The following is a 17,086-nucleotide window of genomic DNA, read 5'->3' as shown; positions in this document are numbered from 1 at the left end:
TGCAACTCTTTGTCATTCCTGGGAGAGGTAGCCAGGGGCCCACGCACCCTATACTTGACTGATGGTCCCACTTTGGGACTTTGCCCTTGTACTGTCCTTGTTCGAGTTCTCTTCCAGAGCCAGCCTGTAGCTCTGCACTCTGTCAAGTGAGCATCTTCATGCTTCCAGTGCAGAAGTCCCATCCTCCTCAAAGTCCTTCCTGAATCCCTCTTCGAGAAGGCATGTCTTCCCCACATGATCATTGCTTCCTATGTCCTTTTATTTAACAAATATTTATATAATGCCAACCATATGCCAGGGGCTCTTCTAAGAGCTTTTACAAATAATAACTGGGTTAATACTCACATCATTTCATGACATGACCCACTGTTAGCCCCAATTTACAGATAGGGAAACTGAGGCTCAGGGAGGTTAAGCCGCTTGCCGAAGGCCATGGAGGCAGTCTGGCTCCAAGGCCCACCTGCACTGTTCTCCACTGCTCTGTAAACTGCTTGAGTAGGGATGCCCAGCTCTCTGTCCAGGTCTCTGAGTGGAAGGAAGGAGTATGAGGAAGGAGGCCTTGTCCTTCATTCCCAGACACTTAGAGCTTGAGTGGGAGGACTGGAGAAGGAAGACCATGCCCTATCTCAAGTCAGTTTCCTGTGCAATCTGCAAAAGCAGGGATGGGGTGGGGGGAGAGCTCAGTTGCCTAGCAGCTCCCTCCATCTGATGCTGGGACCATGCCCTGTCATGGTCTGTTCCACTATAGCCCACCCTGCCCAAGACTCTGACTCACCCTGCTCCCTCACACCTGTGGGTGTAGAGCTCTGGGCACTGAGCTCCTCCCTGGATATGTAACAGATCCACACTGTATAGGAAATTGCCCTTAAATAAGTGATGAGTTCCCAGGAGAGCTCTCCTCACTGGTGCCCCAGGAGGATTTGCTGTTTTGTTTATTTAAGGGGGTGATTCCTTTTCATGCTCTCCTTCCTGCATCAAAGGCTGCAGTGCAGACCCTTAACAAAGCAGGGCCTCTGGCTGTTTTTCCAGGTTCTCACTGCTGGCTGGGGCAGGGGGTAGAGGAGTTCCCCCTGAATGCAGAAAACTGGGTTTCAACATAGACAGTATTAGGTGATCAGTAGCCTCTCCCTATGCACTCCAGGAAGACTGGCGGAACGGATGGCTCATGCTTAGTAGAGTAGAAACCCTCTCAAGGTAGCATCACCAGCAAACAAACCCTAGTACTTCCCCAAATCTGAGATATGTCCTCATTACCTGGGGATCTTAAAATGCAGATTCTGATTCATCGGGTGGGGTGGGGAGATTCTGCATTTCGGGCCAACACTGAGTGGTGCTGCTGCCACAAGCACCACTCTCAGTCGTGAGTTAACCTGCATCTCCTGGGGAAAATGTGACCTCAATCCTGGTGGTGGTGGTACTGCTCTTAATAGGAAGGAATGTTGTTTCTTGAGCACCTGTTGTGTGCCAGGCACCCTGTGCCACTGCTGGACAACAGAAGGGAAATCTATCCAGGCTTGCAGGATTTTCCCAACCTTAAAGGGTCAGCCAGTCAACAGGATGGGATGTGAAAGGTGTAAACGACGGTGTCCAGAGATCCAGGCCAGGTTTATTGAAAGGCGGGGGTGACCCACCTTGGTGGTGCAAAGGTGGCATCTGTGGCCAGGGGCAGTTAGAGAGATGACCGCAGGGGCCATAGGGAGTGAGCAAATTCCACAGCCTGCCTAGAAAGTGGGCTGAACTTCTCAGGGGCTGGGCTAGCCAGCTCCTTTGTGTCTTTGTCTTAGGAGAGGAGAAGTCGGGGGAGGGGAAAGGGCTGGTGTGTGGCTGCCTTAGGCCCCCCAACAGGAGGAAAATGCATAAAAGAGTAACAGTTTCTGAGCAATAGGTATCACTGAGGTATCATTTTCCAGATAAGGTAACTGAGGCTGGGTAAGAGCTTCAGTATCTTGCTGAGTTCCCACAGCCACCAAGCAAGCACGAGAATCACAATTTGAGGAGAGGCGTGCTCTGGGTTTGAGACAATGGTATTTTGTCCATGGCGTCTTCCAAGCTAAGGAAGGAGCCAGAGGCAGAGAGAGCAGCGCATTCCAGACAGGATGGGACAAGCCGGCACCTGACAAGGAGGAATTCCAAGTTCTGCCCTTCTACTCCCCTGCCCGTGATGAGCAGACAGTCTCCCAGACAAAACTGCAGAACTTAGGGGAAAGTTTCTAGGCTGGCTGGCCCTTGTCTTACCCCTGGGACCTGAGATAAGGGAGTCTTCTTGTGTTGTCAGCCCCGTGAGACCCAGAGAAGGTGGTAACAGGAAAACACCGCCCTGGGGGTTGGATTCTCCTGCATAGAGCAGGAAACTGAGGCCTGGGAGAACAGGCAGTCCGTGAAGTATCACCAGCGGGCAAGGCAGGCTTCATGCATGGGCTTGTGACCTGAGTAGTTGCCCCAGCCCCCATGCTTAGAAGGGCCCACCCTTGGTTTAATAGTCTCTTGTCACCATCTTGAAATTCTTAAGAATTTTTAACAAAGGGCCCACATTTTTATTTTGCACCTGGCCCTACAAATTACACCACCAGTGCTGCCAGGGGTTGGAGAACATGTAGGGGCTCTACCCCATGTCAGAGCCGCTCTCACAACTGCCTAGTAACTGCGCAGCACCGAGTGAGACAGCCTGGGTCTGTCTGTCAGGCAGGCCGGTGCAAGCCCATAACCCCACGGCAGCCAGCCCGTCCATACCCCAACTGGCAGCCAGAGCCTGGGGGAATGGCGCACAAAGGAGAGTTCAGGGAATGAGGAGTGAGGAAGGACCTTCTAGGGCTGGGAAAGTGATGCCACGGAAAGGTGCCTGAGGCAGCCCGAAAACAGCCTCCTTGTCCTCCCCTGCCTGCAGAATGAAGAGTTGGCCAGGGCTGGGGAGGGGAGGACAGGGGGCAGCTGTCATCAGGATCCCTGCCCCAACAACACCCAGACCCCAGACGGCTGCCCATAGTAGATGCATGGAGCCCAGCTGTGTCAGCCTGTCCCCAGGGGCTCTGTGTAATTTGAGTCAAGCCCCTCACTTCAATTTTGAGAGGGGACAAAGCCAGGTAAATTTGATTCAGAAGCTCTGGCCCGCCCTGAAGGAAGGCCCAGCTCAGGGGGAGGGTTCCCTCCAGCTCCCCGTCCCCCATGGTTACTAGGCCTGGCAGGGCAGCCAAAGCCTGACATTCATTCCTCTGGGGCCATTGTCCCCAAGAGACAGGTGCTGGCCTCAAGCAGGGCCAAAGAAGGAATGTGGGGCTTGGGCAGGACAGGGGAGAGAATGCATCAGGCCCAGCATATTCTAGGAGGATGGTGATGGGGAGGAGGAGTGCTCTGGAGACCTGCAACCAACCATGAGCTTGGAATCGCTGCAGTGAGGACAGAGGGGTGGCCCCTCTCTGTGGTCCCCTCTCTACTTTGGCCTGTCTGTGCCCAACCAACGGAGTCCAACACTGGCTGGGGACATAGGATCCAAGGAGGACCCTTGTGATATCAGACAACTGGAGAATATTGCCCTTGGAAGCGTCTTACATTTCTTGAGCCTATTCTGGCCCATTTTTTGGTTGCTAGGATCCAAACTCACAGGGGTCACTGTGAAGATTAAATGCATTAATACCTGTGAGGCACTTAGAACAGAGACCGGCAGGGGTCATATAAATGGTGGCCATTTCCGGATTCCACCCATTCCAAATGCACATTTTTTTCATTTCTACTTCTTGGGAGTCAGAACACATCTTGTTGTGGGTTAACTGGAAGCAATTTTTTCTTTCTTGGCAGGTGCATAAAATAACGTGTCTTAGAGTTGATGCGTCTTAGGTTCAATATGGGATGAGATGAGGAAGAGGAGGAGGAGGAGGAAGATTCCACATATCAAACTGCATCTTTCAGTGATGCCTCCTTCTTTGACAGTTGAGCACCCCTCAGGGTGCTCCTGAGCTCCCTGTGCCCTCTGGGAACAGGCCCAGAGAGCCCAGGAGCTGGGGAGAGGCAGGAGGGCTGGGCACACAAAACAAGTGTCCCTGAGTGGAAGTGCCTGAGGGCAGGGCCACATCTGAGGAAGCCAGTTGGTGTGGCCAAGCACAGTCTGACCTTGGTGGGTACACACCACTGGGGTCTATATTTGCTGCCTTTGATCGCAGCTTAGCACCAGTAAGGAGGAAAATTAAGCCCCTCAGTTCCTCCCAGGAACACAGGGCTCCTCTTGCCCTATGCTCCAATGTCATCTTCTCCTCTGGGGCAGCATTCGTAGAGTCCAGCCCTCTGGGACTCCTAGGCCACCTGCTTGCTCTCTGCACTTAGCACTTTTGGCATCATCTTATGTAACCCACCTCATGTCTTCACTGCATAGGGAGCAATTTGAGGGCAGGGACCCGCTTTAGGCCTTTCTGGATCCACGCAGTAGGTGCTTAGAAAATGCACGATAAGCAAGCAGAGGGTCATGGCTGTTGCTACCCATGGACTCGTGCGGGATGCTTTGGGGCTTCTGGCAAAAGCTGTTTCAGCCAAAGCGTCCCTTTCCCAGGAGGGAGGCCTTCGGGCTGAGTTTGGTTTTCTTTTCTTCCAAAAAAGGAGGTGAGGTGCAAGAGGTGCCCGAGCCGCCCACAGACAGACGAGAGGAATGCCTGGTGGTCACGTCCCCAGGTACAACAAGCTCACGTGCTAACCGAGTTCCAGCACAGACCCCTGTGGGAGGAGTGGACACGGAGCCCATAGGGCAGGAGTGGCTCAGCTCGGCCACTGTGTGACACCCCATCTTGGGCTACAGGAGAAGCACCTTCTTTTTGGATCTCTACGGCAGGCCTTCTCACAGTGTCAGCCAACACCCAGGACCTTTTTAGAAAGCAAATGCCTACTTCAGAAGCTCTGGGTTTGGGGCCAAGAAATCTGCATTCTAACAAGCCCTCCAAGGAGCTTCCAGTGTGGGCTCAAGGGTAAGGGCCACTGCCCAGGCCATGCCTCACCTTTGTCACGAGGGAGCTTACACCTGGGCTCTGAGAGTATGGCTATTGAGGCCCACGTCAGATGGAGGGGCACCCCCTCATCCCTTCCAAGACCGGTGGCCCCAAGGCCCAGCACAACGATGGATCTATGTCTCCTCCCTTCTGCCATCTGCCAGTGTCTGGGACACATATGGTTGCTTTTGCTGGGACTCCACCTGGGCTCAGAAGACCCAGCATCCCCTGAGCTCTTCCCCAGCAGAGGCGGAAGAGAAGCCGCAGTCAGAGAGGCCTAATCTCTCTGAACTTGTCCCTGGGGCTGGACATTCCAAGTTCCTGGAGACACAATAAGTTCTAACATTCCAGGGGAGGTGGCAGGCTGGGGGTGCTCAAACAATGAGCCTGTGTTCCTCCCCTGCCTTTCTGTAGGATTATTCTTGAATTAGGGCTCTGCAAGGGAGGCTGAGCCATCAGAGCACCACTGTCACCCTACTGGTCCCTCTTGCCATTGCCCAAGGCCCCGCTGAGGGCAGGGCCCCCTAAGCACACTGCCTCCCTTCCTAGGGCTGACTGATGTTCCTTTGCCCTGATGGATTTCAGCACCTTCTAGGTTCTCCATCCACCGTGGCATTAGGAGGTAGTTAAATGCCATGGACACCTCTCTTCTCTCTTCCCCAGGGCCCAGCCTCTCTCTTCCTGGGGCAGTGGGGAGCAGGCAGTGGACAGAGCACTCCAGCCACCTGAAGCCAGAGCCAGAAGCATCTCCCCTGTCTGTCGCTGATTTCTCTTCATTAGTGCAATCACATCAACACTGACAGCAACGTATTTATTACTGTCCCAGCGATAACCATTTTTCACCCAGTGACGCGCAGACGGATAATGAGCTGGGGCAGAGCTAATGAGAAGCACCCCTCGGCCCTCCTTGGCAGCTCCAGGCCCTTGATGGTCTGTCCACCAACCCACTCCCTGCCTATAAATGCTTGACCAGGGCAGGGAGAGGAGGGACTCGAAGGGGGAAAGTCAAGGGTCACCGGCTGAGCCAGCCAGCATTGTCCAAAGCCGACACTCACACTGCCCATGGGAAGGACATGCAAGAGTTGACCGAGCAATCTGGCACGAGCACTGGGAACAGACTCAGGGCAGAAGCTCTTCCTCTGCTCTGGGTCCTGAGTCCTCGAGCCAGAGCAGAAAGACAAACAACAGTGAGGGGCAGGCTGGCTGCCCCACAGGAGCCCGGAATGCCGAGGGGACGCTGCTTGGCTTCCTGAAGCATGAGAGACAGGAGAGGAGTGTGGGGGCGGTGCCTGAACCCAACTGAGGTTTCCTGAGCGCTGTCTGGGCAGGGCGGGCTGCTTGTAGCTACTGCATGGGTGAAAATTACAGTAAGTCCCTCCTTCGCCAGATGATGGTCTTCCAGGAAGCTCCCATTTTCTGGAAGGAACCTACACATCTAAATGAAGAAGGCCCCTATGTGGTGGACATCACTCTGGGGAATGGTTTCTCCCCTAGTGCTCTGATGCTTCCCAAACTGGACCCTGCTGGCTTGCCCAGTGCAACAGGAGGAAGAAGGAGGGTCCAGGGAGAATCAGGAGACTGGTCCTCTCATGGTCTGGAGCAGACAGGCCAAGGCTGAGGGAGAACCCAGAAACCACCCCAGACACCCGAGCAGGGCCACTGAGCAAGGGACAACAGCCTCACTCTCACATCCAGCACCCTCAAAATCTGACCACAGACTCTTCCCTGGTGGACTGTTATGGTGGACCAGTAACGTCAGTGATATGATTGCTTTAGAAAACATTATAGAACATTTTAAAATGGTTAAATATGTGTGTGTGTATATTATATGTGCCTCTGTGTGTGTGAAGTATCTGAGACTCTTCTAGACAATATGACCCAAGAGATCATCTCACTCAAGCTTTTCAAAGCCAGGTTTTGACATGTATCCTGGGGCGTCTAGGAAGCCATGGGAAAACTTGCCACACCTCCCGGCAGCACCGATCAGCTTTCAAATATCCCTTGTGTGTTAAAATAGAATCCATACAGGCCATGGGTAGAATGCAAATTCTCGTAGATTTAAAAAATGGAAAAGGACAAGGTGAGGACAGCAGCAGCTTCGGCTGCATGGCCAGGTCCTCCGGGGCACGTGTCCACCTTCCTCCATGGTGACAGTTCCCTGGGGAGGGATTTGGAAATGCTGTGTATGCCCCCACGTTTTCCCTACAAGGACACTACTAGCCACACAAGCTAAAAGACCCAAAGGGGCCCAATGAGAACCCTTGGCATTGACCTCTGAGGACACTGCCATCAACTGCTTCGGATGGTGCCATCAACTGTTTCCTTCTCTCTGACTTCACTGCAGCACCCTTCTCATTAACTGGGAAAAATAATTTATGTCTAATACCTCAATCTATGCTGATGAAGGGTTATTATCGAAATTCAAGGAGTTTATAATTAAAGAAATCAGTTACACATACACATTAAAAGATAATTCAGAATCAATAAGGCCAAAGTATCCAATGAGACATCTAGACCATCAGCATCCTGTGAGCTGGGAATGGGAGGACATATCCCAGCTGGCAGTCTTGTGTTAAATTATGAGGGTGCAAGTGGGATCTGGGTCAGTGGGGAAGAGGAAAGGGTCTCCTAAGGGCAGCAGGGGAGGAGGGGAATTAACAGGTTGGGGCAGGGCAGTCTGAGCTTGGGGGAGAGTTGGTGTGAGGCCAGGCAGAGGTGAGGATGCAGCAGTGTAAGCTCCAGATGTGGAGAGTTTGGTGTTGAAACCACAGCCCTGGGGAAGCCACTGGAGGTCTGTAAGCATGAGCATGGGGGTAACATGACAGGTCTCAGCATCCAGTTCCCATTGCTATGACCCATGGGCATTAAGAGAAGGTTCTGAGTTCCCTCAGAGAGAGGGAAGGCTGTCCCAGGCTGCACTCTGTGCCCTACAGCTGTGCCTATTCAAGCCAGGGAGAAGCCTCTGGTCAAAGGAGACAACAGCCACGTGCCCTGGGCCCACCAGCCCAGGTGAGCAGCATGGTGAGCAATCCCCACAGGTGGACATCTGACCCGCAGTCATTGTCTCTTCCTTCCAAGTCAAGAGATGGGCATGTTACTCAATGTTGCTCAACTTTGGTGCTAGCAATGTTAATAACATCAATGCTTTCTGGCCAATGGGATGTCTGTGCAAGCCACCCACATACATTTGAGGTTTTATGAAAGAATCCAATAAAAAAAAATTCACATTGAGGCCTGAACAGCTGATAATAGCTTGATACGTGGGTTCTTCATGGTGCATTTGCATTTCAAGTTACAGACACGGAATGTCTCAACCAAATAAGCAAATCCCTAATAGCACATGTTTGGGTGCCACTGGCAGGTCTGTGAAGGACAGGGAACAGGGGCCTTTGCAGTCAGGGCACCCATCAAATTGCAGGCCCAAAGCTCACCTAGCTTTCCTATCAACAAGATGAAGATAATGATGACAGTGATGTGACAGACACGTTTTCACTGAGCGGGCTAAGAGCTTAGCCCCTCTCATTACGGGCTGTCGCAACCTGAGGAAGAAAGTACTACAGTTATCCCCATTTTACAGATGAAGAAACCGAGGCACAGAGGCCAGATTTCTGCTTAGATGAGGCTGTGTAACTCAAGCAAGGTCACCCAAGCAGTAAACACCAGAAAGGATTTAAACCCAGGGAATTGTCCATATTCTGGGTTCCTTTGTGGTCTGAGCCATCCGACCTGGTCCCTGCCCCTCCTGGGCCCTCCTTCGTCACATTCTGCAATGGCTCTCACAGTTCAAAGTAGAGAATGGAGGGTCTGTTCTAGATTCATAGTTAACTCACCTTACGTGGTGACAGCTTGGCCATATTTCTGACCATTACACAGATCATGAGCAACACAACACTGCCTCCCTGACCTGCACCTCCAGAGAGGTGCCCAGGGGAATTTGCCAGAGATCTAGCTCTTGCAGACCCTATACAGTCACTGCTGTCTACCCCAGAAGCAGAATGCCCGAATGGGCCTCATTATAGCAAATAATATTTCCTTCCGTTAGAATTATCACATCATCAAAATTTCATCACCCCTCTGGGTCACTAATAGCTTCCTATGTGGCATCAAACTTTAATTGGCTTTCTTCCCCTCTTCCTCCCCTCCCCCTCAGCCTGTTCAATTTAGAATCTTTGGGTCTTTCCTCCCTTTTGTATGGCTTGGTCCCTGGTAAGTCAATCAGAAATGCCCCAAGTGACCTTAAGGTGACTCCTTGAACAGCTCTGGGACATCTCAACCCCAGGAGGCCAGGATAGAAGAGGACTGCTCCCATTCTGCCAAGTTAAAGCCCAGTGAGAACACAGATAGTGTCGCGGTATGAGGAGGAAGGGAGGAGGTGTTGGAATTGCAAGGCCTATTTCCAAACTCCATCGCTTCCCTGGACCAGCCCCAGTCTTCCCACAGCACAACTGTCTGGGTGTCTCCCTGGCAAATGGTCCTTTCTCCTTGGGTAGATGGTAGTGGTTGCTATGGAGGCCAAGGACAGCCTGGGGCAGTGGAAAGAGGATAGGTGTTGGTACCGCAGAACCCTGGGGTCAAGTCTTGATTCCTTGACTTCCCCACTGGAGGGCCTTGGGCAGTTAATCTCTGAGGCTCAGTTTACCCACATGTTGGAGTCACCGGGAGGGACGAAGACAGACAGTGGTGGTAATGCCCATGTCTGACACGCAGAGCCATGTACTGCCAAAGAAGGAAAAGAGAGTGAGGTAGGAAAAAGGGGTAGGGAAAATACAGAGTAAAGACGCCAGAGAAGAAAATCTGCCAGTGAAATGCAGTCTGAGATCCTCCTACCCTAAGAACACTTGGGGAGGCAAACGCAAAAGCAGAAATTTAGTTAGAAGTGTGTATAAAGTGCTTTTGTGATTTGTCAGGCTCCATTCTGAGGGTTCTATTTGTATTATCTCATTTAAGCCTTGTAAGGCTTTTATCTTTGTTTTATAGACAAGGAAATGGAGGTTTGGAATGTTAAGTGACAGAGCTTGAGCTCAGCTCAGCCCAACCCTAAGGTACCATCACTACACGTGCCACTTCTCAACAGCTGAAAGGAAACACAAACCCACCCTGAACAGAAGAACTAGCACAGATTGGGGGCTGCTTCAGGAATGGTCCAGCCTTGTGCAAAGTAACTTTCTGAGATGCAGAGACCACATGTCTTTTCCGTGGTTATGAAGGAACACGAGGCATTCCCGGTGCGTGAGACCCTGTTCTCTTTTTCCAGCACATGGAAGCCTGCGCTTCCCAGCCCCCTTGCCACTGGGAGGGACCACGTGATCAATTCTGGCTAACTGGCTGCAAGGGGAGGAAATACAGCCGAAAGTATTTAAGTGTCACTGCAAGATCTTCCTTTCCCTTTTTCTCTGCACCTCTAATCGACAACCCATTACATTTTGAATAGCTCATCCATGCATTGATGGGCATAACCCCCAAACTTTCTACCCGTTCTCCCAGTGTCTTCCTCATTACACAGCTGTCAGGGATTTGGTAACAACCCAGGGGCCACCCAACCTAGACGTCAGGCCTGCTACAGGCAGCTTCACCTATCAGGCCAGAGTTGGGACTAGCTGAGGGAAAAAAGGACAAGACATCTGAGCTGGGGCTCCCGTCTCAATGGCAATACTACCCCATTCTACATACACACAGTCTGGAACTGCTAGAGGGCAGGGCTCCTGCCCTTGGGGTGCTCAGCGCACTGAGGGCTCCGTGGTATGGGGTATGCGTGATGTGCACAGGAACCCACAGGAATTTCCCAGGCCAATCAGCCTGGGCGAGGGGTGAGTGGCCAAAGTAGGCAGGTAAGGGCCACATGGCCAAGGGCTTTGTGCCTTGGGTAAGTGTTCATTCACTCACGCACTCATTCATCCTTCATTCACTCATTTTATTTGTTGAGCTCCTTCTATGTTCCCAATGACTGGGAACAGTGAGTAAAACAAGGTCTCTGCCCTCCCAAGAGAGACCAACAGTCAGCAAGTCAATGTGTGTTCACTGGAGCCAAGTGTGATGGAGAAGATGAAGCAGAGGGGGGGCGCGTGCAGGGCGATGCCACACGTTAGGGTGCTCAGAGGCAGATAAGGCACTTAGAAGACAGTCCTGAAGGAAATGGGAAGTGGGCCTGGCAGGGATCTGGGAGGTGTGGGCACCACTGCAGGCTCACCAGGGCTTCAGGTGCCAGGTGGGGGCCTGGTGAGACCCAGGAAGCAAAGGTAATTAGGAGGGGACAGGGCAACAAGATGAGGCAGGAAGGAGGAAGAACAGTGGCCAGGACATCCCCATGGCCTTGTGACACCATGTCATAATATTTAATATTTACACACAGCCTGTTTACAGTGATTTGGACAATTTTATTTTATCATTCAAAATGGTTCTATAAAGTAGATACAATTATTTTGAACTCTTATTTGCTCATTTTTCAGATGAGAAAATTGAGGCTCAGCTCAGCATCACCCAGTGGGTGGAGGCAGGATTCAAAGGAGCAGGGTTCAGGATGGGAGCCATTGCCACATCTGAAGCCTCCCCAGGGCTCCCCAGGCCCAGCCAGGGGCTTTCCAGTCCAGACGCCTGGCCCAGTGAGTCTGATGAGACAAGCCTGGCAGCTTCCCCCTCTCCCTCCCCCCAGGATGCTGAGCAACCCTGGACAGTCCTGGCTCAACACTGCTCACTGGCCCTGCCTTCTGCTCAGCACGTGGATAGCAAAGGGTGGACAGTGGGGGTGGAGGGGGAGGCAGCCAGGATGTCTCAGCAACGGGCTTGTTTTCCATTACAGGCAGTGGGCTGCTGCCGGCAGGCGCTGCTCACCCATTTGTTGCTATTGGCATCCCAAGGCCCCAAATTATGATGACTAATTCCCACCGCTTTAGGCAGCTCTAGGGCTGTCTGCAGCAATGTGCTCCAGGGGGAACTGGGGTGGAAATCCCTCAGGCAGCATAGTAACACCCAACATCAATTCCAACTCAGTCTCTTGACTCCCCAAAGGGATGGGAGAGTCAGGAGGGACCGGGACCAGGAGGGAGGGTGCTAGCCAATCAGAAGACCCCTCAGACCACAGCCAGAGCTCAGGAAAACCGGCCATGCAGAGGCCAATTTCTTAATCAACATAACTGTCCAACAACCAGTGTGTTTCATGAGGTAGTGAGTCCTCCACCACCAAGGGAATGCAAGCTGAGACTGATGGCTACTTGTCCTTGGTTTGTGGGCAGGGGACAGATTTAGATGGCTTTTCACACATCTTTCAAGTCAAGCTCAATGATTCCCAGCCAGTCCTTAGGGCAAAGGACAAGCCCATTCTCTCATCCCCTTTAGTTACAGCCCAACTACATCCTGTGGTACAAAGTCAAATGCAGACCAGTGTGCAGTTTAACACATCATTTTAAAGTCACCCGTTCAGACACTGTTTAAACAGAGGACCGCTGTAAAGGATTTGGCCTCCTTCCCAGCCTCCCTTCCCTGATAGAACAAGGCTCCTGGCCCCTATGCTGGCCTTCCCGCAGAGGACATAAGGGAGAGGCAGTCGATAAATATTTGCTGAACGAATGCATGAAAGGGGAGGATTTCTGAGGCAGGTGTCAGGCTGCCAGCAGGATCGGGCCTCTGGGTGGGGGTCCTGACTCTGTTCTTCCCAGACAGGGAGTTTCAGTGGAAACACCAAACTGTAACTCTCCTCTAATCATGGCCAGAATTTTCTGAACTCCCCAGCAGAAGGCAAGGGGTGCAAATGGCGAGGGAAAGAGGGAATGTGAGCATAGGGACCCCCCCATCCTGCTCTTGTGGCAGCTGAGCCCCAGGCAAGTGCGACACTCTGCCTCCTTGTAATTAGCAAAAGGCCCTGATCAATAAGTTATTTTTTGCTGTCAGTAATTAATAATTACAGCTTAGCCACACCATGTAATTAAACTTTCATCCGGCTCCCTCGAGTACTGTTTGGCTTTTATTGTGATTAGCTCCCAGCACTAAACTTTCTCCCTTCGGAGCCCTTTAGGAGCCTCCAGAACTGGAGTTTCCAATCCTCTGTCAGGGTTTCCCCACTGCCTGGTTCACTCAGCTCAGACTCCCTTTTGTTCTTTCCCCAGGCACGGTTCTTTTCAAAGAACCTTCTGGACCAGCTGGCTCAGCTGCCGATGCTTGCCTTCCAGCCTCTGGGGCCCACCAGGATGACCTCCGGCAGTCATCAAGCTTCTAAGCACATGAAAAATCTCTGGAGATGCTTGTTGAAAGACAGACTTCCAGGCTCACTTAGACCTTTCCAGTCAGGGTGTCTGGGAGGGGAGCCCCAGAATCTGTACTGTTTCAAGCTCCCTGGGAGTGAAGCACTCAAGGGCCACTGGGAGTGAAGCACTCAAGGGCCACTCTAAGAGTCACAGTAAAGTGGCCATGGAAGGAAGGTAAAGAAAGGGGCTGGGTGAGGAAGAGGGGTTCAAGGTCTTGTTGGCGGGGGTGGCAGGGTATCCTCTTTTAAGCCATATTCCCCTGGCTTACAGTGTTAAAACAATTATAACAACAATAATGATAATGACAATTGCCATGTATTAAGCACCTTCCATGTGCCAGGCTTTGCTGGGGGCCTCCCCTGGAATACCTCAAATCCTCCTATTGACTCTGCCAGGCAGAAGCTGTTATTCCCAATGTGCAGATGAGGAAACCAAGGGTCTGAGTGGCCCAGAGCCTTGCCGAAGGCCTCTCTGCAGCTAAACATCAAAGCCAGATCATGAAAGCCCATTCTTTCAGCTGCCAAAGCCGATACCCTTTCTACATCACTGCACCTCATTTGGGAAATGAGTTTGAATCATGTGACATTGGGTTGTGGGGAAAATGGGCAAATGTTGGCTTTCAGTATAACCAGGTGATGTTACTCAGGTCCAACACCTGAGGCAAAACGGCCACCAGATAAAAGCCAGTGGCAGCGGTCAAAGGAAGGAAAAACTGCTTGGACCCTCATTCTGTGTCACACCTGGAGAATCAAGAGCATGGGCTCAGAAGTAAGAGATACTTAGTCACTTCAGCTACCCCCACAGGACCGAGGGCATGGCCTCAGACTGGAAGAAACCCACTCTCTAACTCGAGGGCAGGTAAGGAAGGACCTGGTGCCCTAACCTCACCCCTCCAACACTCAAACCCAGCACTGCCCCCAAGCCTAAGACCACATTCCCACAGGGGTCTGCAAGGTCTGCTGCCAGGGAGACAAATGGAAGGAGGGAACCAGCGGCTGGAAAACAGTCTGGGAGCCAGAACACAAATGGAGCAGCAGGGGACCTGGGCAGTCTGACTCAAAAAGGCAGCAAACAAGAGAAGAGCAGGAGAGGGAGTGAATCAATCAGAGACTCACTGCTGCTGACAAGAGAGCCCCTCCTGCAGGGAGTGCAGGGACAGGAGCAGCCTGGCCTTAACTTATACAGGACAAGTGGGATGTTGGCCTCAGGTGTCTGGTGCAGGTGTGGAGATGGGGCAAGAGGGGCTCTGAAGATCCCAAAGGAAGGGTGACCAGGTGCCCTGGGGACTCCATAAGGGCCTGGTCCTTGATGGGACAAGAATTAGTGAGCCACCTGCTCAGGGAATCATGCCATTGTTGGTGTCTGTGTGGTATGATGTTAGAAGGTTCCAGACAGATGCCCTCCATGCCTCCTGGCTTTTCCCAACTATCCCCATGATCATCTCAGAGCAAGTCTGTGTGGTGCTCCAGGGCAGAAGACAATCTATTCCTACTCCGCCAGCCTCACAATCCTCCTGGGAGACATGCCCAGGCAAAGAGACCCCAGGTCAGGAGACTCCAGCGGCAGCCAGTCCTGGAGCCTGGGAGAAGGGCTCAGGAACCATCTGGTTTCGTCCTGCCTCTACCCCTAGATCATAGAGTGGCCTTGGGCAGGTCACTTAATGCCACTGGGCCTCAGTTTCCTTATCTGTTAAATGGATTAAGATGACCTATGAGGTCCCTGCCTGCTTGGAGGTTTTATGATGATCATAAAAATAATAACTTTTACTACCTTACATTTATAGGGCTTGTTACAAATTTTCTAAGTGCTTTTACATAAATTACCTCATAAAACCATGCCTTCAACCCTGTGAGAGCTGATTATTTCCATCTCTCTGATCTTGGCTCTCTAGGTTGCCTGACGCTGGGGTTCCTTCTTCCCCACAGGCTTGGAGACCCCAGGGGTAGACTGGGGAGTGAGTTGCAGCCCCCTGCAGTCCGGCGCCCCCGAGTGGTTCCGGGCACCCTCCTGAGCCTGGAAGAGGGCGGACTGAGCCCTGCTAGTGCTGGAACTCGGGTCCAGGCTTCGTCTCTCTCCGCCCCCAGCAGGCGCCGCTCGGACACCGCTGGCACCGCTGTCTACATCAGCAACCCCAAAGGCTAGAACCGCCGGTGGTGCAGCCGCCCTTGCCCGGGCAGACCTGCCTGAGGAACGCCTGTGCATCCGCCCTCAGAGGGGGCCAGCGCAGATCACGCCCCCTATGCTTCCTAACACTCCCACTCCCAAAGCCACCAGTCCTTCTTCACCGCTAGGTTGCTCGGGGCAGCCACAGGTCAAAGCGGCGGCTGCAGAGACAATTGAGCGGCCAGTGGAAGCTGGAGGCAGAGGCGGGACGCAGGGGGCGGAGGGGCGGGGGCCGAAGGGGAGGCCTCAGACCCTCCCGGTGCACCGCACTTACGGTGGGTCCGCCGCTGCACCCGCGACCTCGGCTCCTGGCCCGCGCAGCGAAGCACCCTCAGCCTCCGCGGCCGGCCAGGCAGCCAGGCTTGGTCACCCGTACACGGCCAAGCTGGGCAACTGCCCTCCCGGGCGAACAACCCGGCACCCAGAGCCCGCCCACCCCACTCCCTTGCCCCGGGCAGCCGGCGCCTGCCGGCCAGGGCCTTGCCCTTTCCCGCGGACACTGAGCCGAGAACCAGGAGCCCGGTCTGGGCAGCTCGGTGGAGCCGAACGTCGCACCCCTCCCATGCCGGACCCAGAACAGCCACAGAGGACGGCGCCCCGCCCCCGCCCACCTCAGGCTCCTCTCTGTCTCAGGGACCGACCCCCACCTTCTTCCATTTGGAAGCTACAAGTCTCGAACAGACTGCCCCACCCCGAAAGAGAGCCTCCAAAACTCGGAGGTGGGTGTCCTGAAACTCTCTGGAGAAAGCTCGGTCAAGGCCAAGCCTGGTGTCCAGGAGGCCACCGCGAGGCCAGCCAGCTCCCGCCACCCATCCCCCGTCCCATTCCCCCCACTCCAGCCCCACGTAGGGGTGGCCCTCCTTACCTTGGGCTCCCGCCGCGCCGATCCGCTGCAGAGCCAGCAGGGTCCAGATCAGCAGCCCCCACATGGTGACCAGCCTGGAGGGGGCTCCTCCAGGTCCTCCTCTCCGGCACCCTGTTTTATAATCCTGATGGGGTCGGGTACCCCGCGGCTTCGTCCCAGGAGACTGTGTACAAGGCGCCGGGCCCGGGTGTGATATGCCCGGGAGGGGCAGCGCTGGAGACCCCAACCTTTCCTCCGCCTCTTCAGTCCAAGTCCGATCCCGCCGGCGCGCCCGGAAGAGGGGAGAGCAAAGAGAAAGAGGCAGACCCGCCCTCTCGGACTCGGGGCACCTCTCTCTGACCACCCCAACTCCGACTCCGCCCAGGCAGGGCGGCCTCCGCGATCCCGCCGGGTCGCTGGCCGAGCTCCGGAATAAATGGACAACTTCAGGAAACTTCCTCCCGTGGCCACGTTGCCCGCCCCCCGCCCCCTCCCCGCCCCCTGGTTGGGTTCTCGCGGCCGATGCAGTCGCCGCGGTTCCAGGCGCCGGGCCCCGGGCCCCAGAGACCCGGCCTAAACTGAGCGCAGAGGCAGACGGGGGTGAGGACGTTCTTTCAGGGGCGCCGGTTTCGGGGGGCGCGGTTAGCATAGCGGTCCGAATCTCCCTAGAGCCGAAGTTTTCTTCTTTCTAACTTTGCAGTCGGCATCTGGCGGGGCCGAGCCGCCCCTCTGGGCTCCACCGCCCGCGCGCCGAATCCCGAGACTCCGGGTTCCCCCCGGGGGCGCTGGGGCCAAGCGCGCCCTCGGCTCCGCGCCCAGCCGGCTCGCAAACTTTGCGGGGCCAGCGGCCAGGCACTCAGCCCCGCGCGCCCATG

The 17,086-nt window shown here is 54.0% G+C and overlaps 1 protein-coding gene across 1 annotated transcript in view; it reads right to left on the bottom strand.

Annotated features, from left to right (window-relative positions):
- Positions 1 to 16,296, bottom strand: part of SDK2 (sidekick cell adhesion molecule 2) — a 248,615-nt gene extending 232,319 nt beyond the window's left edge. The window contains exon 1 of the mRNA XM_012802853.1: positions 16,233 to 16,296. Coding sequence (XP_012658307.1) covers positions 16,233 to 16,296 — 64 coding nt within the window. The remainder of the gene's footprint in view (positions 1 to 16,232) is intronic.
- Positions 16,297 to 17,086: the final 790 nt, after the last annotated feature.

Source organism: Otolemur garnettii, unplaced genomic scaffold (assembly GCF_000181295.1).
Source record: "Otolemur garnettii isolate 467f Iridium unplaced genomic scaffold, OtoGar3 scaffold00018, whole genome shotgun sequence".
In the NCBI taxonomy this organism is placed as follows: Eukaryota; Metazoa; Chordata; class Mammalia; order Primates; family Galagidae; genus Otolemur; species Otolemur garnettii.
This window is presented reverse-complemented; position numbering and strand designations above follow the sequence as displayed.